Genomic DNA, 27518 nt, shown 5'->3' with positions numbered 1-27518 from the left:
GATTCTTTTTCACATTCGTTGTGAATATATATACATATGTACAATATATGTTCGGTACTTATGTATCGGAGGTAAAACAAAGTTAAATTTAAAAAATGCACATCCTCGATGTGTTATTAAGGGCATTTTTGTAACTTTAGGGGGCCTGAAGAGATATTGAGAGCCTAAAAAGCAATCTTCCAGTTTTTTAAATATAAATGGACCCGATTTATCGGGCCTATTCCGAAAAAATTGGTCCGGCCCAACTAATGATACTGTTTTTTAAACAAAAAAATGGAATAGATAAATATAAGATATTTTTATAACTAACTAATTATTATAATAATCTTCATCTTCTTCTTCAATTTTGGGACACAACGCAGAAGCAGAAGAACTCAACGCAATCTTCTTCGTTATGTGTAGTCTCATTTCAAAGTCACACTGTCACTTAGGGTTGGGGCAACTCTCTTTGCAACCTCTTCAAACACGGTAAAGTGTAATTGAATTTTGAAGTGTTGTTGTGTGTTAGTTACTCGTTGGGTGTAGATAGTTATGTGAATTCTTCAATTTGTATTTGCAGGAAGTTGGAGTATGGAATTGTGAATGTGAAGATGAGTGGGAGATTGAAGGTGATGTGTAAGGGTATGTTGACACCAAGAAAGTTCATGCAGAGGAAGAGGAAAATGGTGGTTTTCAAAGATGCTGCCGATGAAGCTGAACAGAAAAATTGGTGGAGACTTATGAAGTTAATAGATGAGACTGGTTCTGCTGTTTCAGTGCTCAATTCGGAGAAGATGAAAAATCAAACTATTCCTAAAGCCCTTGTTGTTGGTACTTTGATGAGATTTAAACAACTCAAAAAGTGGAACCTTGTTGCTGAGGTATATTCCAATGCAGTTTTCTTTGTATTTTTTTCCTTTCTTTTTTATGAATTTGACTCATAATGTTGTGTGTGTGTGATCGTTTGGAGGATAATTTGGTTTTGATTTTAGCTTTTCTAAATGGTTCTAATCTATGAAGGGTGGACACCTGTGGTATTAGGCGTGTCTCGTGTCTGAAGCACCTAATTTTTTTTTTTTTTTTGAATGGAAAATGTTAATATGTTATTAGTTTTTTTTTCTCTCTTTGCTAGGACTTGATTCTTGAACCTCCAACTCCTTAACCCTTGTCAATGTTCAATGTTTTTGACATTATTGGTGTCGTGTCAATATCCGTATGTGTTCATGCCATAGCCTGTGCTTCATAGATTCTAACTGACTAGGATGTCGTGTGATTGTTTCAAGGATAATTAAGTTTTTAATTATGATTTTAATTAGTATGCTTTGTTAGTGTACAATTATTTTACACATACATCCAACGTGTTTCCACATCAATTAATATATGTCAACTCATGTGTTTTCATATTCATTAATTGACGTAGCAACACATTGTTTGATGCATGTGTAAAATAATTGTACACTAACAGAACATACTAACTAATTTCTTTAATTATTAGCTCTTTTGAATGACTCTAACCTCTGTAGCATGTACACCTATTGTATTAGGCGTGTCTTGGTGTCCATCCAACCCACCTTATAATAAATAAACAAATAAATAATTATGTATGGGTGTCATTGTCCTGTGTTTTTGACATTAGCAGTGCTTCATAGATTCTAACTGCCGGTCGGTTGTTATGTGGTTGTTGTTCTGTTTAGATTCTTGAATGGCTTAGGGCTCAAAACTGGTGGGATTTTGGCAAGATGGATTTCTTTATGCTTATTACGGCTTATGGAAAGCTTGGAGATTTCAATGGTGCTGAGAAGGTGTTGGGCTTGATGAATAAGAATGGTTATGCACCAAATGTAGTGTCTCAAACTGCACTTATGGAAGCATATGGAAAAGGAGGCAGATACAACAATGCTGAAGCGATTTTTCGTAGGATGCAGACATTCGGCCCTGAACCTTCGGCTTTCACTTATCAGATAATACTTAAAACATTTGTTCAGGTAACATACATATCTACCTTTTGTGATTTTGGTTCCCTTTTACATTGCACTGATGGGATTACCCTTGGTGCTAGTGGTTATTGTTGTTGTTCTTATAATTCTGTTTACCTATAAGAAACTTTCAGTCGAAGTAAAATGGATAATATTGATCACTTGCGTTCTTAACTTTAATTTCTACACGTTTGGTTAGTGTTGAAACAAACACCTTAAACATATGTGAATTTGAAATTTGAGATATTATGTGCTATATTGAAAGAAAGAAAATGAGAGACCTATGGTGAAACCGTATATTTTCAACAGGCTACAAGATAAAATCATCATGAGTTAACACTAGTCACGACTTTCCCAAGATAAAATCAACTCCTACTTATCTCCTAATGTTTCTTTGTTAACTACGTTGAACTCAGGATATATTTCTGTGAATTTTGATTGCATAGACTGCTATTGAGTGTTGGAATTTCAATTTTGCATTCATATAATTAATTCAACTGCAGGGGAACAAGTTTAAGGAAGCTGAAGAAGTATTTGACAAGCTACTGAATGATGAAAAGTCGCCTTTGAGACCAGATCAGAAGATGTTCAATATGATGATTTATATGTATAAGAAGTCTGGAAGTCATGAAAAAGCTCGCCAGACATTTGCACTTATGGCGGAACGGGGAATTAAAAAAGCTACAGTAACATATAATAGCTTGATGTCATTCGAAACAAATTACAAGGAAGTTTCAAACATATATGATCAGGTAAAATTTAAATATCGATCTATTTACTTTCACAGAATCCGTGATAGAGTTGGGATTCTTTCATTTCGTCTGTGTTGCAATTTGTATACTATGCATGCTTACTACAGTAATCATTTTTCCGAAAATTGAATATACAACATTTAAACATCATATTATTTATTTAATTAGATACAATAAATCAAAATTGTTATACCGTACATCAATAGCAACAGTTTTTAAGTTCTGGAGTACTTATGTTAAATTCTAATCTGCTTCTTCACGTAGTATATCCTGTAGTTCATAAGTAAAGACTAAATTTTCAACTATGTTGGCATTGTCTTTATATTGTAGAGGCAAATAACAGTCTTATCAAATTGCTAATTCCCACAAATAAGCAATTTAGGCTTAGAAACCTTTCAAAATTCTAACTTGGTCAGAATTTTATTAAAATATCAAATCTCCGAGTTATGAAACTTGGTCCTTATACACAAGAAACAGTGATACACTCTGGAATTTTCCCGACAGATTATTTATTTAATCTGTGGTATTTTCAAGAGTTTCCATTGGTTTTTGTCTTGTATATATGTTCCCCTTTCATTTATTGTCTATAGTTAATTGATCAGATTTTGAAGTAAATGCCTAATTTTAGATGCAAAGAGCTGATCTCAGACCTGACGTGGTTAGCTATGCCTTACTCATCAATGCTTATGGGAAAGCCAGGAGGGAGGAAGAAGCATTGGCTGTATTTGAGGAAATGCTTGATGCTGGTGTCAGGTATGCCAGAGAATGAGAATAAAATTATTAATGCCAAGAGTTATCGAAAGCTGGATAGTTTAGCACTGTAAAATTAAGTTTACCATTATTTGTTATTATTGAATCATCCTTGAAAACTAGTAATTTCAATTACATATTGCAACTCTTATAAGTTTTAGTAGTCATGTATTCAATTTAATGATTTACTATCTTTGGAGCACAAATTTCAAGCAAAATATCGATCCACTGTAACATCACGATGCCTTGCTGCTATGTGAGTAAATCAAAGAAATATTCATAATCCTAGCTATATACCAAGCTCTGATGTATATTGTGCATAAACAACAACAACAACCAAGCCTTATCCTACTAAGTGGGGTCTGCTACATGAATCAAACAATGTCATAGTGTTCTATCAAAAACAATGTCTTTCTCCAGCTCATTAATGTCCAGATCCCTCTTAATAGTTTCTCTTATAGTTTTTCTAGGTCTTCCCCTACCTCTAGTGATTTGACTTACCTCTATTGTGCATAAACAATTAGTTTTCTTCTTTGATAATTTTTTATTATGTGGAACATTTTAGTGAAAATGGCTGTCTGTCTTGACAACTGTTATTTTCTGATTCTGTTGCTAAATAAATTTTAATTTATCCATGTTTCAATAAAATCACAGTATTCTCTTCCTTTTGCAGACCAACTCGGAAGGCTTACAATATTTTGCTTGATGCATTTTCTATATCGGGAATGGTAGAACAAGCTCGGATTGTGTTTAAGAGCATGAGAAGGGATAAGTAAGTTGTGTTTCTTTCTATCATTCATTAGTTTATATTTTGTTTTAATGTTAAACGAATCTGCCATTAAGCTATTCCAATTCAAATAGCCCTACATGTATCCCTTGCATTGTTGTCCATTAATGTTTAAGAAGCATCCAAAGCAAAGTTAAAAACAAGAAATCCTGCTTTGGAGAATGGTTTGTTTTCAGTCACAAGAAACAAACAGCAGGCATTTTTCATAATCATTTTAAATTCATGTACTGGTTCAAGCATGAATTTACAGAATATGTATTGCTGTAGAATTTTACCGTATCGTTTTACTTTTCTTCGCGCAGGTACATGCCAGATCTTTGCTCATATACTACCATGTTATCAGCATATGTCAATGCTCCTGACATGGAGGGTGCAGAGAAGTTTTTCAAAAGATTGATACAAGATGGTTTTGAACCTAATGTTGTCACTTATGGAACCTTAATAAAAGGGTATGCTAAGGCAAATGATATTGAGAAGGTAATGGAAAAGTATGAGGAAATGCTTGGGCGGGGTATCAAGGCCAATCAAACAATTTTGACCACTATCATGGATGCACATGGGAAAAATGGAGATTTTGACAGTGCTGTTAACTGGTTTAAAGAAATGGCATTGAATGGACTTCTTCCTGATCAGAAAGCTAAAAATATTCTTCTATCTTTAGCAAAAACAGAGGAAGATATAAAAGAGGCTAATGAGCTGGTACTACATTCCATTGAAATTAACAATTTACCTAAAGTTAACGACCATGAAGAGGATGATGATGATGATGATGAAGATAATTATGAATATTTTGACACCCAGGATGCAATGGCTTATGACGAATAATGAGGAAAGATGAGTTGATCAATTTCCTTTAAATAGCATAAATTCTGTACACTTGCAAATTTAGGGTATTTGTATTTCGGGGTTGAAAGTTTTTGTTTATTTTTAAGTTGCCATTATAATATAAAAAAAGCTATAGGATTTTAGCCTTCAAGAGTTATGTTGGGAAAGTGGAAAAGTATTTTGTCTCATCATCCATTTATGCTAAATGTGTTCATCATCAATTCACAAGTGTTCACAGCACTACAAAATAGCAACCTTCTTAAAACATAGTAGAACATTAACCTAAATTATAGATTTTGTATCTCTTGATTTGGCTGGGTAACATCATATGAATGACAAATTTCTCCCCGACTAAAAAGACAATTTGATTTAGTGGTAAAAAAAAACAGGTCTTAAGCACCATCCGTTCACCTAAAATTTTTTTATATAAAAAAAAAAATAAAAAAAATCACTATGTTATAAAAATATTTATTGCCTTTGTCCGTAAAACTTGATTGAACTGATAACGATAAAAATCTGTGGCCACAAAATCGGTGATCCATCATCCTCGTATATTCGAAAGTGAATATTATTCTTTCCGTTATCTATCTATACTTCCTACTTCGATTGGCTTGGCTTCATTGAAATCCAATGGATACTGTGACCTCCACTTCAGCTTCACTCACTCTAACCCTCCCAACGCTTCCGGTTCGTACAATTACCGCTTCAATCTCCGTATCCTCATCTCTTCCCTTACCACGCTCTCACCGGCAGCAAAGACTCTACTCTCAAAAAAGAAGTTTCTCGAATTCTTCTTCTTCTTCTGTTGCGGTTCCTAAGTTTACAGTGAGTTGCGGTATCACGGAAATCAATGAAAGCCAGTTCAACGTAACTGTATTGAAATCTGAGCGTCCGGTTCTAGTTGAATTCGTTGCTACTTGGTGCGGTCCATGCCGTTTGATCACTCCAGCTATGGAATCCATAGCTCAGGTAGGTACCTCTTTAATTTTGCTTTTCTTGATTTAAACTATCAACTTTAATTGCATTATGCATGCAATACACTGTTTGTTTAATTGGAACACTTCTGTGCATAGATTCAAACCACAAAATGCTGTTGAATTTGCAGTAATTGATTTGATACCTCTAAAATCATTTATATTGGGCTATGGACCTTAATTGAAACTGAAAGCAATGTTTTTGTGGTGTTGCTTAAGACGATAGGTGTTGAACAATGTAAATTTTTGTTTGTGGGGGTGTTTTGTTTCTATCTTCGATTCGTGGTGCATGTGGATTTCACTCGACAGGACCAATATTCTTTGTACGCTGGTGTTTTGTTTGTGATAATAGATGTTTTGCGAAAATTATGTGATCTTTCAAGTGCTGCTTTGATTGGTGCTTGCAGTATGATTGTAGACTAAATCTCATTATTGCAAATCACATTACAACAAAATGTCTTGAGAATCTGGTGATTGTTGTCAAATGCAGTAACAATGACTTTGAGGAAACAACATTTTCTCTTTGTAATATGTCTTTATTCTGTGATAAAAATCAGTGTTTACTTGCGAGTTGGGTTTTAAAGGGAGGACTTTCGAGGGTTAAGTTTATATTTTTATATTACTTGATATTTTAAAAAATTGGATGAACATGATAAATGATCATGTAATACTTCAATCACACTGAATTTATTTTTAAAAATGTTTATAGTGTCTTCAATTTTATTAAGAAAAGTAAGTCTTTCCCTCCCTCTTTGTCCAAACCCAAATTGATGGTCTGATTTAAGGTGTGTTAGCATTCATGGTAGGATGCCGAATCACTGTGTGTTGATTTGAATCTATAATTTCGAGCAACGTAAAAATCACAGTTAGTACTCATTGGAATCTGAGAAAAGCAATGTTACTGCCATACCAAATAGAGCTTATTAGTAGTGTGCTTTGTTAGTCGTTTATCTTTTTTAGGTTAATGCATTAGCATTCATACGAATGCAGGACATGTTAGAGACATTAAGTAAAAAAAATTATAGATAGTTAGAGAGGCTCTGAGATTCTACCCTTAAAGCTGACATTGTTTGCAAATTAAAGTCAATAAAAATTAGAATGCTTTATAATTTGTAGAATGATTGATATGATATTACTAGCATAGGAGCTATTCTTAAACGTTCTTTGGGATCTTAGTGTTTCTCAACTGAATACTTTTATTAATTATATTGCAGGAATATGCAGACAGATTAACAGTTGTAAAGATTGATCATGATGCTAACCCGCAGCTAATTGAAGAGTATAAAGTTTATGGACTGCCAACCCTGATACTCTTCAAGAATGGAGAGGAATTCCCAGGAAGCAGGAAGGAAGGTGCAATAACAAAGGTGAAACTTAAACAGCATTTGGATGCTTTATTGGAATCAATATCAGTTACATAGTTATTCGTATATATGATTCCAAATTGTGACCATTTTTGGGAAACTAGTAATATGGGAGCAGACCTGTTTCATTCAGCATATCAAATTGTGCGAGAAAATCTGTATAATGTTGTATTTAGTATTGCACTTAAAAACTTGTGCGAGAAAGAGTGCCTTTGAAGTGTATAATATGTACACATGTGTACAATTTCAAATTGAAATCGGTCTGATCTGTTTATGGTGATGATGATCTCACTTGTTTTTCGTACCAAGTAATTAGTAATTATATAAATTTATTTTTAAAGAATGACACAGTTTTGTAGCAGGTATATTGCTTAACTTAATTAAGCTAGTAAAGCACCATAATCTTTGAAGTGATTGAAATTTGATGGCAAAAAACAAGTCAACAACTTTTCAAGTCATTCCATAATCTAGTTTGTTCTTTCGCATCAACGTACATTGTAAATGGGAACATTTGTTCAACTTTGAGTAGTGACATCAGGAACAAATTTTGTCCAAAACCAATGTGATTTCCGTACTTTACTAATTTCTTCAATTGGGAGATTCTTTGTCTCGGGGAGGAAGAAGGCAATAAAGACGGTCATGATAAGCACAAAACCAGCAAAGAAGAAGAAAACTTGAGCAAGTTTTCTTCAAGTGACAAAGCATGTTGAGGAAAACTTGAGCAACAACAAATGTGAATAACATGTTCACGGCAACATTGATAGCTTGACCTGCAGATCAAACCTCAAGAGAACAAATTTCACTTGGTCCGACCAACCTAGCGGGCCCCAAGACCCAGCAAATGCCGCAACATATGCACTTATAAAGAATAAAAGAAGCTCGGCTTCTCCTTTTGTTAATGATCCTTCACCACTTTCTCCAAACTTTAAAGCAATCATGGTTCCAATGGCGATCTACAAAATAATAACATCTAGATTAGTCGTGCATGTCATTGCTTGCTTCTGAAAAATAGTTCCATTTTAAAAGTACAATACAAAGTATATATAATGTTATTAATTAATAATTGAAGTTAAAACTTTCTTTCACCTGACAAATAAACATTTGGCCGCCACCTTCAAGAAACAAAACCTTCTCGCAAACAAAGGGAGTCAACAATTTTTTGACATTGCTATATAAAATTGATGGGTTTGGCATAGAAATAAATAAATGTACAAAAAAATACATCTGTTACACTCCACTGGTATTTTGGCTACAAAGAGAATGCAAGCTCTATATTAAAGCAAATATAAGTTTTATATCACTTGTCAGGTTGGTGGTTGGAAGTAGTCAACGGGAGGAGGAGGAACAAGTGCAAAGGATACAATGGTTTAGTTTCAGCACACTAAAAAGGATAAAAACAATGGATACACAATCAAAGCACGTTTCCATTTTAATCAAAGACACTTTACTGGGAAACTTTGGGAAGAAGAAACTAGTTCTAATTAAGTTCCTGCTTTACTTTATGCTAAGAAGAGTATGGCCATTCAAAGAATATTTGCATTGCATAATTGTTCCTACAAGTTACATTATAGTGCCATTTCTGTTCGTTGGATTTAAGTATTGGTAAACGGTAAACCAATGAGGCTTTATATCTTTTAGGGTAAAGTAAAGACTAAGTAATTTCATTATGTGTGATGATAAATTCTTTACATGCTACCATTTGGCCTTCAAACAGTTCATATTTGCTTTAATTTGCAAACTGGTTCTGCTTCTAATCTAACCATCTGTGTTGGACAACTTGGAAAGAAGTTTGTAAAATATTACAATCATACTCTCGGGGAGGCAAATCACGGAGCTAACACGGTGCAAAGGAGGGTTGAAAAAGTCGATGCACATGTATATTTTTTACTTATGTTCCTACTTTTTGCTATTTATTAGTGTTTGTTGTTGATAACTTTGAATTGCTGGTTGTAATTTCTTTATTTTATTTTGTGGGACATCCTCATAGAAAATAATAGTAATACTGAAATCAGATTTCATGCAATCATCGAATCACATATTCACACATTTGGATTATTAGTGACCGTTTGATCAAAATTAAATTGTCTAAAAAAGCATATTTAATATTTTATAATTCAAAATACATATCTCAAATTTGAACCGTTAGATTTTGATTGAATGTTCACTAATCTCTTAGACATGAATATTTCCTTTTGAGTTGTTTTTTTTTACATGAAAAAAACTATTCAATAATTAATATACTTCTTCTCTAATATTTTTGAACATTTAATAAGCAACTAATATACACCAAAAGTTTTAAAAAGTATGTATATTTGCTTCAATCATAAACCACTGTAAATATATTATTTCGTAAAGAACAACATAGCAACACTCTTTTTCAATGCTCGTTTTTTTATTAAGTGAAATCAATGTATGATTATATTGATTTTATCCAATAAAAGAATAGGTGTTAATGAAAGTACGTAGCACTCTTCATTTTGCAAAACAAAAAATTGTAAATATATTTAATGAAAAAAAACAAATACAAGTTTTTTTTTATATAAAAAAACAAATAAGTCACAAAAAAAATACAAGTTATAAGTAAAGCTAAAGTACAAATTATGGTAGAGTTAGAAATATATTTAAAATAAATTTGTGACATATTTTCTTAGTAATATCTATTTGGCAGACATTATTTTTGCTATAATAGAAGAGAAAAAAGAAGAAGAAGAAAACATTTTAATTTAATTTAAGAAACAATAAAAAAATGGTTAAACAAAATTTATATTGCTTGAACTTGATTTCACTCCGACAATACCAATCAAACAACCTCATTTTCAAATGCATTTTAGAAATAATTCTCCACAAATTTCAAAATAACAAAACTGACTTAAGTTGACATCTCAAGCAAAAGACAACCAAAACCAGATCATTAAAATATAGTTGAATAATATAAGATGATTCCATCTATGTCACTGTCAGAAAACCTAGTATGTACTGGAACCAGTACACAATACAACAGAGAAAGTGAACAGAGAAATAAAATAGGAAACAAATCAATGTCAATAAATAAAAACAAATAATAACTCTTTAAATAATTAATACTTGAGTTTGAGATCATGAGTTTTTTTTAATACAATCTTGAATTAAGAATGTGCTTTGCCATCCTGACGATTTCTTCATTGGTCGGCTAGTCTTGGTCTCTTGGATCATTTTAAAACCTTCCAAAACTCTAGATCAAAACAAACATAAGGGATAAGAAACAATTTTTTTTTATCAACCTAATTTTTCTGGCTATCGATTTGAGTGATTAATAACGGCTACGTGTAAAAGATGTCTGTTTATACAAAATTAAATTGAGTTTAATAATTGATAATTTATTTTGTAACAAATAATTAACGGGTCTTGTTAATTTCCATTGTATTTGAGTTGTGCTACTACAATGATTAGCAGCACCTAAACAATACCTATAAATTTTCATCTATAAAAAAAAATAAAATTTTGTCCTTATCTTCTATACCCAGCACCACCAACTTCTTCATTCTTCAATTTCAAAACTCTCTCTCTCTCTGATCTGCCCCCACCAAGCAAGCAGCTATCTTGAAATTCAAGTAAGAATTTCTCACACAAAAAGCTCTCAATCAATCTTCATCATCACAATTCACAACACTTTTTCACTCACCCAAACAAGTAACCAAAACCCCACTTCACACGCACAGATAAAGTTTCAAACTTTACCCCCCACCCCACTTCTTAAAATTTCTTCCAATAATCTTCTTCCGTTTTAATTTATTATAATAATCATCAAATCAAATAAAAAAAAAAGCTTTTTTTTTTTTTCTTATTAAGGAATGTTATGTCGTTAAGTTTCAACAACAAGAAACACCACCAACCGCTGCAAAACACCATGCCTATCCACCCAATCAACGACATTCCTTCACCGTTCGGAGATCCTCCGTCCAATTTACCCTCATCGGAGCTCCGTGAAACGGCTTACGAGATTCTCTTAGCGGCTTGCCGGAGCTCCGGCCCGAAGCCGTTGACATTCATATCGCAGTCGGAGAGGGGAAATAAGGATCCGGCTCCGGCGGCTTCGTTGCACCGGTCGCGGACTTCGATGGCGGCTAGTAAGGTGAAGAAAGCTCTTGGACTCAAAACGTCGTCCTTGAAGAACAAGCGTGCAGTGACGACTGGGGAATTGGTGAGAACGCAGATGAGAATCTCTGAGCAGAGTGATACTAGGATTCGAAGAGCACTTCTCAGAATTGCTGCTGCACAGGTTTCAATTTTGTTCTTAATTTGAATAATTAACTTTTTATTTATGTTAAATTGGGCTTCAACTGGTTGACTTGTGTTGACTGCATTTTACTTGTTGAAATTTAGATGGAATTTTGTGGTTGTTCTCAACTAATATCATTTTTTATTTTATTTTTTTATTTCCTTTTCATAGTTTTAATAGTGCTAAACCGGGGGGGTTGAGTAGCTCAACATGTTTGAGTTAACAGTTTAAGGTGTTGAAGGTCCTCCTAGGTTGAAACCCAGACGAATGAGAAAAATACTAATTACTAACTTTGGCCATTTAACAAAAAACTAATGCTAAACCTGATTATAAGACTACAATGTAACTAGGCAAGTGTTAGTTTTACTAGTTAGTGAGTTAAGTTAATTCTCCATGTTTGAACCTTGGACCTCATGGGTAGTATTTCTCCGGTGTTCCTCAGCTCATCGGTTACTGTAATATTGCTTAGTATAGACACTTTGTATATCACTTTCTTTTATTTGCTTGTTTGTGGATTATTAATTAAGTTGGATATATTTGCTTGAAAAGTGTACACTTCATTTCATCCTTCTATGATTAGGATTAAAAAATGTGGACTAAAATCTAAACTTTCAACCCTTTTTTTTTTCTCCTTGCATACGATTAATCACTAATGATAGCTTACTAGGTTTTTGTTCATGAAATTAAAATAGCTCGGAAGACGGATGGAGTTGGTGGTTCTTCCGTTGGAGCTTATACCACTGTTCAAGACTTCAGATTTTTCCAGTCAACAAGAGTATGAGGCTTGGTTGCGAAGAAATTTGAAGGTTCTTGAAGCCGGGCTCCTCTTACATCCGCACATTCCATTAAATAAGGCAGACCCTTCCGCACAGAAACTCCGGCGCATACTCTCTCGAGCCCTTGAGAAACCTATGGAAATTGCAAATAGCGGTGAATCAATGCAAACCCTTCGGAGTGTTGTTATCTCTCTTTCTTGCAGATCATTTGACGGGTCAGTTCCTGAGACATGTCATTGGGCTGACGGGTTTCCAATGAACCTTTGGATCTACCAAACTCTTTTAGAAGCTTGTTTTGATACTCATGTTGAAACATGTGTGATTGAAGAGGTTGATGAGGTGTTAGAGCTCGTTAAGAAGACCTGGCTTATGCTAGGAATCAATGAAACACTGCATAATATTTGTTTTACATGGGTCTTATTTCGTAGATATGTTGTCACTCGAGAAGTTGAAAATGATCTGCTTTTTGCATCCTGTAATCTACTGGAGGAAGTTGAGAAAGATACCGAGGCCATGAAAGATCCTATTTACTCAAAAGCTTTGAGCTCCACGTTGAGTCTGATGTTGGGTTGGGCAGAGAAAAGGCTCCTTGCCTACCATGATACTTTCCATGACGGTAATATTGAATCAATGGAGAGCGTTGTATCTCTTGCTGCACTATCAGCAAAGATACTGGCAGAAGATATATCTCATGAGTATAATCGGAAGAACAAAGCCGATGTAGCTTACGCCAGAGTTGAAAATTATATTAGATTATCACTGCGGTCTGTTTTTGTTCAGGCAAGTTCTATCACTCAAATATAGTAAAGATGTATGATTATTTTTTACAATTGACATTTATATATGGTATACTTTTAATACCACTGACTGAAATAGTAATAAATTAGTTGTTTTGTTCTACTATGGTGCTAATTACCTATTTTTGGTGCCATTCATATGGGCTTAACTCTTTTTAATCTCTTTTAAGGCAGAAATTGGAGAAAATGGACCCTAGCAAGCATCTATCTAGAAAACAGAATAAAGCTTTTCCCATTCTTTCTGTCCTCGCACGAGACATTACTGAACTGGCTTTCAAGGAAAAAACCATATTTAGTCCCAAACTAAAGAGATGGCATCCTCTAGCTGCCGGTGTTGCGGTTGCTACCCTTCACGTGTGTTATGGAAATGAGTTGAAGAAATATGTTAAAGGCATCAATGAGTTGACACCTGATGCTATAGAAGTGCTGATGGCTGCGGACAAGTTGGAGAAAGAGCTGGTGCAGATAGCAGTGGAAGATTCTGCTGACAGTGAAGATGGTGGAAAATCTATTATAATGGAGATCCATCCTTATGAAGCTGAAGCTATAATTGCTAATCTTGTTAAGTCATGGATAAACATCAGAGTGGATAGACTGGCGGAATTGGTTGAAAGAATTCTGCAACAAGAGGTATGTCAAATGTTGTTGATCATAATCTTATCACTTAATTTTATTTTTTTTTAAATTTAAACAAATCCTTTGTTTTTTAATTTTTTTGCCTTTCCGATGATTTAAGATATTGTCAGATACTACCATTACTTTGTTATTACCTGCACTGCACATAAACATGGTTGTTGGCAAGTTTATAAGTTCTAGTATATTTTTTAACTTCCCATCCTTTCCTACAGGCATGGAATCCACAGCCAAACAAAGAGGGCTTTGCTCCTTCTGCAGTTCAAGTTCTACGTTTCATAGATGACACTTTGGAAGCTTTTTTCTTATTGCCCATATCCATGCATGCAGTTTTACTTCCTGAATTGATATCGGGTCTTGACAAATCCATCCAACAATATATTTTGAAAGCAAAATCTGGCTGTGGTATATATTCACTGCATTAGTTAGCATTTGATTTACAAAATAAGTTATTCAATCCCTTTATGACTAGGTTTTTCCCTTCTTATGGTCTGTACAGGGAACCGTAATACATTCATCCCGACTACGCCAGCACTGACTAGGTGTTCAACAAAAGGAAAATATCACGGTGTATTCCGGAAAAAGGAAAAGCCACAAATGATTCAGAGGAGGAAAGCCCTTGTTAGTACCACAAACGGAGATAGCTCATTCGATGTACCCCACCTGTGTGTTCGCATCAATACTATGCAGCGTATTCGCATGGAATTAGGGGTTTTGGAAAAGAGGATAGTTGCCAATCTTAGCAATTCTAATTCCACTGGTGAGAATGATATAGCAAATGGGGTGAGCTTCAAGTTTTCCGCAGCTGCTGTGGTGGAAGGTATCCGTCAACTATGTGAGTGTATAGCGTACAAAGCAATTTTCCAAGATCTATGTCACGTTCTTTGGGACGGCCTATATGTTGGAGAAGTTTCATCCACAAGGATTGAGCCTTTCCTTCATGAACTTGAGCATTATTTAGAGATCATATCATCAACGGTGCATGATAAAGTTAGAACACGGGTAATTATTGAAGTAATGCGGGCTTCTTTTGATGGGTTCCTGTTGGTTTTGTTGGCGGGAGGTTCATCTCGTGCTTTTTCTTTGCAAGATTCTTTTGTATTAGAGGAAGATTTCAAGCTTCTGAGTGACTTGTTCTGGTCAAATGGAGATGGATTGCCAGCCGAGTTAATCAAAAAGCAGTCTGCAACCGTTCGAGATGTACTTCCCTTGTTTCAAATAGATACACAACAAATAATTCAGCAATTTAGTCAACTTACTAGGGAAATGTATGGTTCTTCAGCTAAATCGCGGCTTCCATTGCCTCCGAAAGCAGAGAAATGGAGCCCTAGAGAACCAGACACACTTCTGCGAGTTTTGTGTTACAGGAACGATGAAACAGCAGCCAAGTTCCTTAAAAAGAATTACAACTTGCCTACAAAAGTCTAACAAAAGTCCTACAAAAGTCTAACCCCTTTGATATTTTCACGCCTTGCTACGTTATATATAAATTTAGTGGCTTCATTTTTTCTGTTCTCAGTTTCCACTAGTAAAGCATGATGCTCTTAATCAGTGGTTTGGTTATAGGAAATATAGTGTGTTTTTTTTCCTTCCGGAAACTAAATATATGGTGGTGCTTTATCTTCAGTAATGGTTAAAACTATCTTTGTACAGGTGTGGGATTCTTTTGCTTGCTAATTTGTTTTGCTTGTTAATGTTTTCAGTTATGTGAAATTGAAAATGCAATTTCTGACCTCACCGCGGTGTGGTGATTTGGATGCCAGAGAATATTTTGTTTTCTTTTCTAATTTTAAAATGAATTGTTGTCTATTTATTATTGGTGCTGCACTGTAATTTTTGTTTCTTCTACAAACGATTTAAGCTTGGCCATGTAAATCTAATTAAATTTTTTATTTTGCGCAAGTTACATACAGTAATAGAATTTAATTTTGATGCACCATTAGTTTAAACATTTTGCAATGTCAAACTATCCCAAATCGTTATTCTTTTTACGATAGAAGTCCCCATATTTTATATGAAAAAGGAAAAAGAAAGAAAAAAAAAAGACATAAAATTACTTTATAATTTATTTATGTGAACTATTTTGTATGGATGAACCTATACATTTGAAAGTGTTGAAGAAGTTTTTATAAGAAAAAAGAAAGAAAAAAAAAAAAAAAAAAGTGTTGAAGCTAGCATATATGGATGAGAGCTAGTCTGAGGAAGCTGAATTGGAAAATGGATAGGAGTTTGAATATAACTGATGAGATAAAAGCTACTTGTAAAATTTGGAGATTGGCACAAAGTTTTAATAGATCACAAGGTTTTTATTTTCTCTTTGTGGTGGTGTCCTCCAAAACTGCTACATTTAAAAAATGGAAGCAAAGAAACACAAGCCTTCCTAATCCATTAGCTTTAATGTAAAATATGATTTAAAAGTGTCACAAATGTGCATTTCATTGAGCACTATCGGGGGAGAACTTTGCTTGGGAAAGCCATCCATAAGGCCCTTTTGCGAGTTTGGATGGGAGGATAAGGGAGGGCTTCTGAGGGAAGAGAGTGGAGAACAAAATTGAGAAATCTAATACATAAATATATTTTTAATTTTGAGAGTATTATAGCAACATAGATTAAATTTAAAGAATTTATCTAAACTCTTCAAAATCCCTTGTTCAATACAATTTTTGAGTTCCCTCATTTTGAAGGGATTGTGTTATGAAGAAAAACAAACCTTCTATTCAAGCTGGGGGACTATCATTTCTTCCATTTCCCTTTCCTCTTCCCTTTTACCTCAAGGCCTCACCTCCCCTCCAAACTCGTAAGCCGAGCTTAATGCAACTATTGTTGCCTTCCATGGAGCAGAAGCACGCCAAATGCGTGAACCATTTTGCACGGAATTTTCATTCAAATCACCTTGTAGCGTTTTTGGAGGTTTAAGCAAACACTAGTAGTGTTGTGGGAACAGTTGTCGAGGTTTAGTGATAGAACCGAGAAATCGTTAATTTTATTATTGTTGATTTATACCTTTCAATCAATCTTGTCAGATACATTGTCTTGGTAAATTGTCTTTTTAATGATTCTTACAGTTGTGCACATTCTGCTTTGTATTTTACCCTTTTCCTACATCTTTGGTGTTCCTTTTGTATGCCGTGAGCACTAAATTTACTTAATATAGTATAGTATTATTGCATCAAATTGCATCAAATGTTTACAACTTTTGTGACAACTTTTTCTCTCATATTCACATTATGTTTTTAGAACAATGATATTTGAACAACCATTTGGTACAACCTTTTTTTCTCTCTTCTCGTTGGTCACAAACAATTGAGAGAGAGAAAGAGTAAGAATAGAGTTGTGATATTTGAACAACCATTTAATACAACTTTTGTGACAACTTCTTTTTTCTCTTTTCATTGGTCAAAAATTCTCTTTTTTTATTGGTCAAAAACAATGAAGAGAGAAAAAGGAAGAGAGAGAATAAGATAATAATGTGAATATGAGAGAGAAAGTTGTCAAAAAGTGGTTGTACAAATATCATTTCTTGTAAGAATATAATGTGAGTATGAGAGAAAGTTGTCACTGAATGGTTGTACAAATATCATTTTTCATGTTTTTACTTTCTCTTTCTATTGCTTTGGTTTTTGTGTCAATACCTCTTTTTCTTTGTAAAATTATGGTTGTCCCAAAAATTGTCAATCAAATGGTTGTTCAAATAACACAACTCAATAGATAAATATTAAATGTAGATGTCGAAAAAAATTATAAAAGAAATCAATTTGCTCAAGGCATTTTAATCCTAAAAATAAGATCTTCACCATTCAGTTAGAAAGCATGTAATTCCAAAAATTGTTTAATCATTTGATACTCGAGAGAGTAACTAACAATGCCGGCAAAATCTCTCCATGACCTTTCTATTAGTTGTATACATGTGTACAATGAAGTGCGTGCTAATAAATATGCTTACCAACTAATAAAGCAACGGAAAACTAAACTAGAAAGGGTTCTTTTTTATTCCTTGCTTTTTTGAGACGGTTTTTGAGCTCGCTTTCTGCCAAACATAAGACAAGAGACCAGTTATGGCTAGCTATGTTATTTCCAATCAAATATTAACAACGGATCTATGGCAATGAAAAGAATTATATACTTACAGATTTTGTTTTCTTAGTCTTTCCCCGAATCCTGTTCTTTGGAGGTTTCAACTTGTATATCCGCACCATCCAATGGTGAGTTGTGAACACCTGAATGCATTAAAAACCATGACTTACATCAGAAAACCAAAGCGGATACCGAAAAGAATATTCAAAAGAGTGATTGCTGCTAATGATTTCTTACTATTTATTTGACTTTTTCACTAATCCAACAAATGTCAACCAAAATATTGGCAAATAACAGGGAATGGCAACAAAATTTTAGGCTTATTATATATGGAATCTATAAAACTCTTCAAGATTTTAAAAGGAAAACTTTGTAAAAGTAAAACATTAAATATGTTAGTTTGAAAAACACATGGTAACATATCAGATATGATTTTAGAACAAATACCATGATTGGTTCAGTATTTGATTTCATCTTGACACAAACCAAAGTTTAATTTCAGTATCATCATATATGAAATGCACAGCCAAACAAAATTCCAACAGATTCATTTAATATCATCCTCCCTCCCCAAGTGCACAGAGCAGACTAACAGAAAATAATCTGACCTCTTCAAAATGCGTTAGTTTGAAATATTTCTTCCCAATCTCCGTCCGCCTCACTCTGTCATAAGCTTTACCGTCTGTCTCCACAAACCTGTAGCAAAGCAATGTAGAGGAGTTAAACAACCTAAAAGTTGAAAACAAAGAATTTTTCAAAGCCAATTTGACAATGAAACTGACCTGTAATATGAAAGTTTATACATGAGGCAGTTAAGCATTGTTGGTGTGGCCATATTATCAATTCGATATTGACCATCCCTCTTTTGAAGTTGGAAAAAAAAGAAGGGGTTAACACAACTCAAGCTGAGTAACTATTCAAAGAAGTTAAGGTATCTGACTTACAAAGTAAATAATATATCAATGTCCAGATTAAACAACTCAAATTTTGTGGATGACTTACCAAGTAATCGGGTTCCTTTATGTGAGGGAATACGCCCCCTCCAATACGAACCATCCACAGGAACTTATTAATATCATCACTGGGATACCCCACCAATCCTAATAATAAGCATAGACCAACAAATCAGAAAAGAATAACTTTGATAATTTGAAGATGGAAAAAAGAAGCTGACCTCCAAAGACGACAAGAACATATTTGACATCCAAAGAGTTGAAAATTTCCCAAGCAGCCTTTTCTGGAGAAGACATTGCAGTACCAACAGTAGCAATATGTGTGTTATTCCAGGTATTGTTGTCAACAATAACAGTTCGGTTAGCCATTGCAGTTGTTTGGTATCCGTAATCCCACCAAGATGCCACCTACAAGAAATTTTACGAGTATTTAAATTTAACTTTTGAGTCTCTTTTAATTGGAGGTAGGGGAGTAATCTTAGGAAGATAACAATTTAGAAACTTAAGCCATAAACATTTATAATTTCGGAACACTATCCACTCAACTTAAGTGATCGAATATATCATGGATTCAACATTGAACAATGTTAAATATTAATATTTAGGGGTTGACATGCCTACCTATGAAACAATGTTAAACAATTTTATGGATTCAACATTAGACAATGTTAAATATTAATATTTAGGGGTTGATATGCCTACCTATGAAGTATCTTCCTATCTATTGCGTCAAAAAAATAAAAATGAAGTATCTTCCTATGATTTCACAAACTATAATCTTCTCCTAACTATGACTCATCAAAGGATGTAGTACTAGTGATTCAAACATAGCAACTAATAACTTCTACTCACCAACTATACACTGAAAAAATTCAAAAGGAATCGAAATGTCTGTGGGACCAAATTTTTTTTACAAGCTTTGGATGATATCTACCGAGTTAATAAAAAAAACACCAGGTAAATCATCTCTAGTCCCAATTGCATTTCAAAATCCATGATATCAAACTACTGAAAATACAAAATAGTGAAATTTCATCATCAGTAGTCTCAGCGGCAACTAACTCAACCAATGGGGGCATCCACTATCACTAGCACATTTTGTGCACTGAAGAAAAAAATGTTTAATTTTAAAACATGAATTTCAAGATTAGTACAGAATATACAAAGTCATGCAAGCTAACCATCAAAGCTTATTTCACACAATCTTTTTCAGATAGAAGATCATTAATCAGTATGTTGAACTTCTCAGAAAGAAGACGCTGATAATCCATATTAAAAAAATTTGCATAGAAGAAAATTCAAATGTTTCAGCAAAAAAATATGGAAATGTCATGAAACTTACTTTATCATCTACTTCTGTGTTATGACTCAACCAAGCATAAGCCTCTCTAAAATCATCAAAAACATGAAGTCCATCATGCGAATGTGATGTTAGAACGATAGAAGGGGCTGAATAAGCTTCTGCTGCAGCCCATACACTGTGAACCTATAGGAGAGATGAAGATAATGAGGTCACGATAAACATCAAGAAAGATCTTTTTATTGACATACATTGCAGCATCAAGATGCCTCGTTGAATGTTGTTCAGATTCTCATAAAAACAATAGCAAAAGATCAATAAAAGACAACATCATATTCCTAATTGCGTCTAACCAGTACAGTTTTAACAAGCAACCAGGAGTTTATCTTAAAATGAAAGTAAATTGCCAAGTAACAATGATGAAAAACAATAGTTAACTTTAAATGAATGATGGGGTGTTTTGGAAATTACCACATAGAAAGCACCCAGCAACACAAGTAAGACAATAGCAATGATGGATGTTTCCAGAGGTAAAACCAAAAGCCTTTTCTTAATTTGTGACTTGCTAGGAGGCTTTTCCACAGGTTCCTTTTCCTTCTTCTTGCTTTTCTTTGAGGTTCGTTCCTTATGTGTGTCCTCGGTTTTATCAGTCTTCACCGTATCATCCGGCACAACACTTTCAGAACTGGCATCTCCAGCCTTGATAATCAAAAGCACAATTTGAACAAGAAATTACCATGGACTGGCTAGAAGAAAACAATGCCAAATCTAATGACAATTAAAGAACAAATGCTTACATTAACATGAGAATCAACAGATAGACTGGGTAGCTGAAGCTTAATTGATCTAGTGAAAACATCAAAAGCTTGAGAAAGAGCAATCCCAGACAAGATGCAAGCCGCTGGAGCAAGTACAAGCATCAGGCGAACCTGATATTTGATAAAACTAGGTATTTCAATAAAATAATTTAAAAAAATATTATAAGATGAAAACCTACAGTCCCAATAATTTCTTACCATGACACCAGAAAAATACACCGATGTAACAATATAAAGTATCACAAAAGAGCTTGCATCAGATAGAGGTGAAAAGCATGCCTGCAGCAGTAAGAACCAATGAGACTTAGTTATGAACTTTACAGAATAATATGAGAAAATCAAACAAAAGATTTGTGTACAAAGAGAACTCACGATAATGCCAGCTGGAACCAAAAATGCCAAGACATTGATATCCATAAAGTAAGAAGGCCAAGTAGGGGGCTGATGCTCACTAACGCTAGCAATGATTGGTATGTACTTGCTTGCATAAGTACTGAAACACCATAAATAAGTATTTAGGATTGGAGCCAACTCAAACTGAGAAAATATTTTGCAAAATGGTATATAAAGCTGGCTATCAAGACACTTCTCTGAACTATCTTTAGTAATTTCGTGGTTACTATGACATTGAAGGACAAATAAGCACCTCAAACAGAAAATAGCATTTTAAGTGAAAAGCGTGACTAATAGTATAAATTGTTTCTTTTGAAAATTTGAATAATAAAAAGGTCAAGCACTGCACTCACGGATCTAATAGACTCAAACTTCTTCCACTCCATCCCATTGTTGGGCTTGCAGCTACCATTGCAACAAGTACTGCTATCATTGCAAAACCTACTGCCCTGCAAAATGAACAAGAAAAGGACAAGGATTAGTTTCATTTACCACCGTGATGTTTTGAATAGTTAATAAGCCAATCAAAGGGACACCCACAGGCCACCAGATACAACTAGTGTCACAGCTACTTTGAACATTTTTGGTGACAGTATTCCTTTAATATAGTATACAAGAGCCACCACATGGATGAGAATGAAAACCTGCAAAAGAATATATAAGAAAAAGAACTAAGGTTTCAACGAAATTGATTGCATGGATATCAAGAGAAGGAGAAAAACAAACAAATGATTGATAAATACTTCATAGTTTAGATCACACACATAATAATAAGATAATTAGATTTAAAAGCTTGCATGAGATTTGTATAAGCTATGTGTGTGACCTAAAGTATGAAATATTTATCAAACATTTGAAGTATAAGTTATGTGTGTGACACTGACACCTACGTCATGTGTTCCATTTTGTCAACCTGGCATTTCAGCATTAGGAGATGTAAATCATAGGATTCAAGCTAGGTTGAGAAAATGGAGGCATTATTTCTCATCAAAAGGTAGCTGTTGATAATGTTAAAATAAGACACACTCAAGGTTCAGAAGGATGACCAAGAGAGTCGTTTGTTGGTGAAGAGAAGTATTAAATGCTAACCATGTCATATAAGTGATTTTCCTAGTTATGTCAAAAAAGCTATCAACTCTTTCAAGTTTATGAGTCGATTTTAGGAATTTAGACGAAACAGAATTGCTTCAACTCTCAAGTATGAAAAATTAGCACAAAATTTTCTCTCTCCATATAAAAAGAAAACAAAGAATATTCATGTACTTAAGCATACACAAAAAAGGTGGTTGTCAACATTGTTAGAATAAAACACACTCATGGTTTTTTTTAGCCGAAGCAAGTTCAACTTCATCCAAAGACTAGGAGAAACTCACCAGAAATGATGCAAAGTGCTCGGACGTCATTACAGCATTAAATCCAACAACAGGTACCAATGCAGCCAACAGTGTGCCCAATACAACCTGAATTGGTAAAATCATAATGCGAACCAGGAACAAGGTAAGAGTAAGATGAACCAGAGATAATTTCAAAATATAAAATCCATATCCCATCAAAGAACAACTCTGGGTTCTAATTATATATAAAAATGCAATGAAGTCAAATAAGCAGTCAATATGTGACCAAAAATGAATGCCCCATTCTCTAATTTAGTAAAATGCAGACTTCCAACTAAATTCTGCATCAACCTATTAGCTTTATACCTTACGCTAGAACAATCTACTAATTTGTTAGACTTCACCAAAACTCCCTCAAGTATAGTTTACTTTATCAAGCAAAGTAAAAGTAACATGCATTTCTACTCTCCACTTAAATAAGGGAAAATATTTATAACCATATTACTGAAACAAATACTTACAAGAGGTGCATATGCAATATAAAGTCGAGAAGAATAGCGGCCAGTTACTATGCACAATAATACATGCATTGGAATAAGGTTAATGATAAAAGTGTATCCTCCCCACGAGCAAACCTGCATGAGAAGAAGCAGAGAACATAAATAAGAAGAGGCAAGGTCAGCATAACAAGAAAAGCAATGTCATAAAAACTTACCATGTAGAAGTATGCTATTGAGTTCAAAGTCGCATAAAAGAGGGACCCTGTATTCAGTGTCTACAAGACATGTAAATATGAAGTCAGAAGCTTAGTGGAGAGAGAATATAGAAAAACTTAAGTGATTTCTATCCATAGAGACATACAGAAGAAGACATTCATACAGAATATTCAAATCACATTATTGGACAGTGATAATAACCCACTATCCTATGTCTGCACTCTGTAATAAGGAAAATGTAGTTTTGTACGAAAACTATAACATAAAAGTTGCATGAATGAATTTGATAGTTGATGAATGTACGTGGTGTGTGCACTGTACAGTTATTTTCATAACTATTCTATTAGTTCCACCCATAAACTGTTACGCATTCTGTCATTTCCTGCTCAACTTTGCAATAATTTTTCGTACTACATAACATTTTGTTCTATTAATTTTCTAGAAATTTACAAGAAACCAGTGTCATTATGTTAGGACATTCATTAGGAAGTAAATTTGTTTGCTTTCAGAAAGCACCTTAATATAGAGATAGAAAGTGAAGATCAAAGCAAATATAGCAACAGCTTCATTATCATAGCTTCCTGCCACTGATCGAGATATATATGACGGGACCTGCATAAGGTTTAGGACCAATTATAAGTGAGGGAAGTAAGGAAACAGCAACCAAAACATTACAGAAGAGAGTAACAACTGGCAATAGATGTCATAGACTTACAAATCTATACATCAACATACATAGTTGTTCATCAATCAGATACTTATACTAAATATTGATTTGTTAAAAATTCAAATAAAGAATGCTGAATTGTTCAACCAATAATTCTGATCAATGGTTCATTACAACCGTAAATGCAATGTTTATACTCAGTAAGAAAATTGGATGAATGAATCAAATAGATGTTTTAGAAATTCACCATAGCCAGAAGAACTGCTGCTGTTAAGCCAGCTCCAGCACCCTTAACCTCCTACAAAAAGCAAGTAGCTGCATCAAATTACAAAACACATAAAATAGCAACAAAGAAAATACTGTATGTGATTTTGGGATGGACAAACCTTTGTTAATAGATAAGTTGCCCACGAAGCAAAGGCTGAGAATATAGGTGCAGTAAATACGCAAACAGTTTCAACTGAGAGAGGTATGTTCAAGGAATTCAATACCCTGAAACCAAGAGGGAGTGGTCCGAAATATAAATTTTTGTAAGTAAACTTTAACAGAACAGCTAGAATGAACATTTAATATGAGCATTTAGTCAGCAACTACTGTGATTTTCAAATACCACCTACCACCACAAGGTGCCTGCTGTCAAGGTCAAACCTGGATAGACAGTCCCACCGATTACACGGCCAAGGGGATACCTTGAAACAGAAAGGTAACACAGATTACATCCAGAAACATTTACCAACATCCCAATTCAGTAAACTCGTATAATATATAGAAGACAACATCTTTCAATCCAAAGACTGGTTACTTACCAAGTTCGGTCATCAAACCAGTTCCAAAAATCATATATCCCATTCTTTGTCAAAAACTGAAACAAACAAATATGTCGGTCATCTTTAGCGACTCTTTATTCTACTATTGAGAAAAACAAAGTACAATTGAACAAATATTGCATAGAATGATGAAAATTTTCAGCTAGATTAACCATCATGGGAACTTAAGTCCTCAAGAAAATGCAATGACAAGTGCAGAACAGTTTCATTCTAAATAATGCTCACCTGAGTGACTCTGTAGTTGAAGTAAGGATCGAATTCATGAATAACGCTCTCGTACTTTATAACCTGTATATAATGCATAAAAAAAAAAGTGATAGACTGCTAGAAGCTCATAATTTCGAAACAAATACACAACATTTTGAATTATTATATAGTCAATTCACAGAAACGTCTACACTATGTCACCATTTTCTAAACAATAATTCAAAAACATGAGTGTCATAGATGCAATCATGCTTTCGGAACCATAACCGAGGAAAAGAAGTTTTATGAAAATATAGTGAAACAAATTAGAATTTCAACCAATAGGAACGCTTCAATTTATCATCTAATTATAATACTACTAATTAACCAGAATTTTAATTTCAAGTGCATGTAGATTGGAAATGATAACGCATATGACGAAGTAGTTCATCTTATCATACATCGCATTTCACGCCACTAGAGTCAACATTTTCAAATCACACGTGCTTTTCAAAACTACAAACTGTGAGTTGTTCGTATAAACGACGAAACGGTTGAATTGATCGATTGAATTGAGAAGCAGACAATCGCAAAAGATAAACAGATCTGAAAAGTATGGGAAATGGAGAAATGCTTACGGAGAAAAGACGGATCGAGAAGGCGAGAACACCGATCAAGATCAGAATGAAGAACGCGAGAACGTTACCGAATGCGTGCCGGAGCGAGGTTTGAGCATCGGTGGCCGCCATTAACGGCCAGATTGAGCTCGGAAGAGAGATTGAAAATGTGAGAGTGAGTGTCTTTCTCTCGGAGTGTGACTCTGTGGGTTTATGGTAGAAAAGTCGTTGGTGAAGAAACAAGAGTGAAATGGGTTTGTGTTAGATTGAGAACGAAAGATGATAGATTGAGATGACGATAATGGGTCTGTATTTTGTACTTGATGACTAAAATGTCCTTTCTCTATTTCTTACGTGGCAAAAACTATATTGCAATTTCGTGGTAATATTGATGCAGCTGAGTGATGTGATTGGCTGTTGAGTATGGTGACTTTCTTAGTCTTCGGACAAGGTAAACATTTTTCTCGTTGCAAATATTAAGAATTTCTCAGTTATGCTGTCGTGCTCGTGCAAATACTATGCATTCCCTTCCCGATGCCGATATAAATAAATTGCAGGAGTTAACAAAATTGTGTGCGCAATTCTGGTTTATGTCTAATAAGACAGGTTTTAGAGAGAGAAAAAAATTGTGTTTTTTTTTGTTTTGCTAATAAATACTCGCAATTCCCTTTTTTTTTTTACAAGAATAAAAAATAATTCGTATTATTAATTTTTACGATTAGTTTGTGTTTTTTCAACGATTTTTTTATAGGTTTCAACATGTTGTTCGATGATTTTGTCAAAAAAAATAAATAGCATTTTGCAATGAAGAGTAAATAATACTCTCTCCGGTCTTAAATGTAGGGTAAAAAAAAAAAACACACCAATTAAGAAAATGAATTGATTACATTGAAGTCATGTTAAAAAATGTACAACTTTTCAATTTTGCCCTTGTCATGTTTTAATAATAATTAATGAAAGTGACTTTTGAACTCATGGAGATAGGGTAAAATTGGAATAGTAGCATTTATTAGGTTGCTTATACTATACTTTTTCTTACATTTGAGACCACAATTTTTTTGTTTTTTTCCCTACATTTGAGACGGGAGGGAGTAGTACCTAAAGTAAAATTCAATCGGTAGTTGTTAGTTATTACTACCTCCATTCCTAATTATAACACATTTTTGAAGAGAAAAAAAAATTGTCCATTTTTATAAGACACATTTGTTATTTTCAACTATATTAATTATTTCTTTACATACATGCCCCTATTAATTATACATCTTTTTCTTCAATCAACAATAAATAATAGGGTTAATTATGTTTTTAGTCCCTATAAAATAAGGGTCTTTCAAGTTTAGTCCTTAATTAATTTTAATGGTTCTTTTAGTCCCTAAAAATAAAAATCTGCACTCACTATTAGTCCCTCCTCAATTCAAATTTGTTTACTTTATGTTTAAACTCTTGAGTTTTTGAACAATTTTTTACAGACGTGTTAAGAACATTACTAAAAGTTCCTATGCAAAAAATTGTCGCAAAATTTGATTTCTACGTTCAAATTTTGTTTATTTTATTTTTAACTTTTGCCATTTTAAAAAATTCATATTTAATTCGTTTCATGTTAAAAAATTCTAAATTTTAGTAAATGAACCTTTCATAGTGTTCTAAACTTGTCTCAAAAAAATCGTTCAAAAATTTAAGAGTTTAAGGATAATTTAACAAATTTGAATTGAGGAGGGACTAATAGTGAGTGCATATTTTTATATTTAGGGACTAAAAGAAC

General features: G+C 33.8%; 4 protein-coding genes across 5 annotated transcripts; 3 read left to right on the top strand and 1 right to left on the bottom strand.

Annotated features, from left to right (window-relative positions):
- The first annotated feature begins 305 nt into the window (after positions 1–305).
- LOC11421922 (pentatricopeptide repeat-containing protein At3g59040) lies at positions 306–5297 on the top strand. The gene is made up of 7 exons (XM_003592672.4): positions 306–468; positions 560–860; positions 1674–1964; positions 2459–2707; positions 3336–3460; positions 4131–4229; positions 4547–5297. Exons 1-7 carry the CDS (start codon positions 395–397, stop codon positions 5067–5069), a joined length of 1662 nt encoding a protein of 553 aa, XP_003592720.1. The 5' UTR covers positions 306–394; the 3' UTR covers positions 5070–5297.
- A 262-nt stretch (positions 5298–5559) lies between these two features.
- On the top strand, positions 5560–7698 carry LOC11431027 (thioredoxin X, chloroplastic). Its single transcript, XM_003592671.4, has 2 exons — positions 5560–6038; positions 7258–7698. Exons 1-2 carry the CDS (start codon positions 5700–5702, stop codon positions 7462–7464), a joined length of 546 nt encoding a protein of 181 aa, XP_003592719.1. The 5' UTR covers positions 5560–5699; the 3' UTR covers positions 7465–7698.
- A 3189-nt stretch (positions 7699–10887) lies between these two features.
- Positions 10888–15687, top strand: LOC11446739 (protein unc-13 homolog). 2 transcript variants are annotated; one of them, XM_039830063.1, is made up of 5 exons: positions 10888–11665; positions 12358–13221; positions 13413–13868; positions 14087–14276; positions 14371–15687. In XM_039830063.1, the coding sequence occupies exons 1-5, from the start codon at positions 11243–11245 to the stop codon at positions 15297–15299; spliced, it is 2862 nt and encodes a 953-aa protein (XP_039685997.1). In that variant the 5' UTR covers positions 10888–11242; the 3' UTR covers positions 15300–15687. The 2 variants fall into 2 exon arrangements, with proteins under 2 accessions (XP_039685997.1, XP_039685998.1); XM_039830064.1 differs by having other exon boundaries at positions 10889–11665; positions 12333–13221.
- Positions 15688–17638: 1951 nt separating this feature from the next.
- On the bottom strand, positions 17639–26031 carry LOC11419582 (dolichyl-diphosphooligosaccharide--protein glycosyltransferase subunit STT3A). The gene is made up of 23 exons (XM_003592667.4): positions 25778–26031; positions 25179–25241; positions 24933–24988; positions 24744–24815; positions 24513–24618; positions 24374–24424; positions 23976–24071; positions 23459–23518; positions 23265–23378; positions 22783–22869; positions 21950–22053; positions 21763–21858; positions 21389–21509; positions 21215–21295; positions 20996–21127; positions 20670–20897; positions 20241–20384; positions 19120–19306; positions 18948–19045; positions 18728–18807; positions 18554–18641; positions 17999–18088; positions 17639–17898 (listed from the first exon to the last, which is right to left on the bottom strand). The coding sequence occupies exons 1-23, from the start codon at positions 25886–25888 to the stop codon at positions 17842–17844; spliced, it is 2322 nt and encodes a 773-aa protein (XP_003592715.1). The 5' UTR covers positions 25889–26031; the 3' UTR covers positions 17639–17841.
- Positions 26032–27518: the final 1487 nt, after the last annotated feature.

The sequence above is a fragment of the Medicago truncatula genome, chromosome 1, assembly GCF_003473485.1.
Source record: "Medicago truncatula cultivar Jemalong A17 chromosome 1, MtrunA17r5.0-ANR, whole genome shotgun sequence".
NCBI lineage: Eukaryota > Viridiplantae > Streptophyta > Magnoliopsida > Fabales > Fabaceae > Medicago > Medicago truncatula.
Note: the sequence above shows the minus strand (reverse complement) of the source record. Positions and strands in the feature narration are given on the sequence as shown.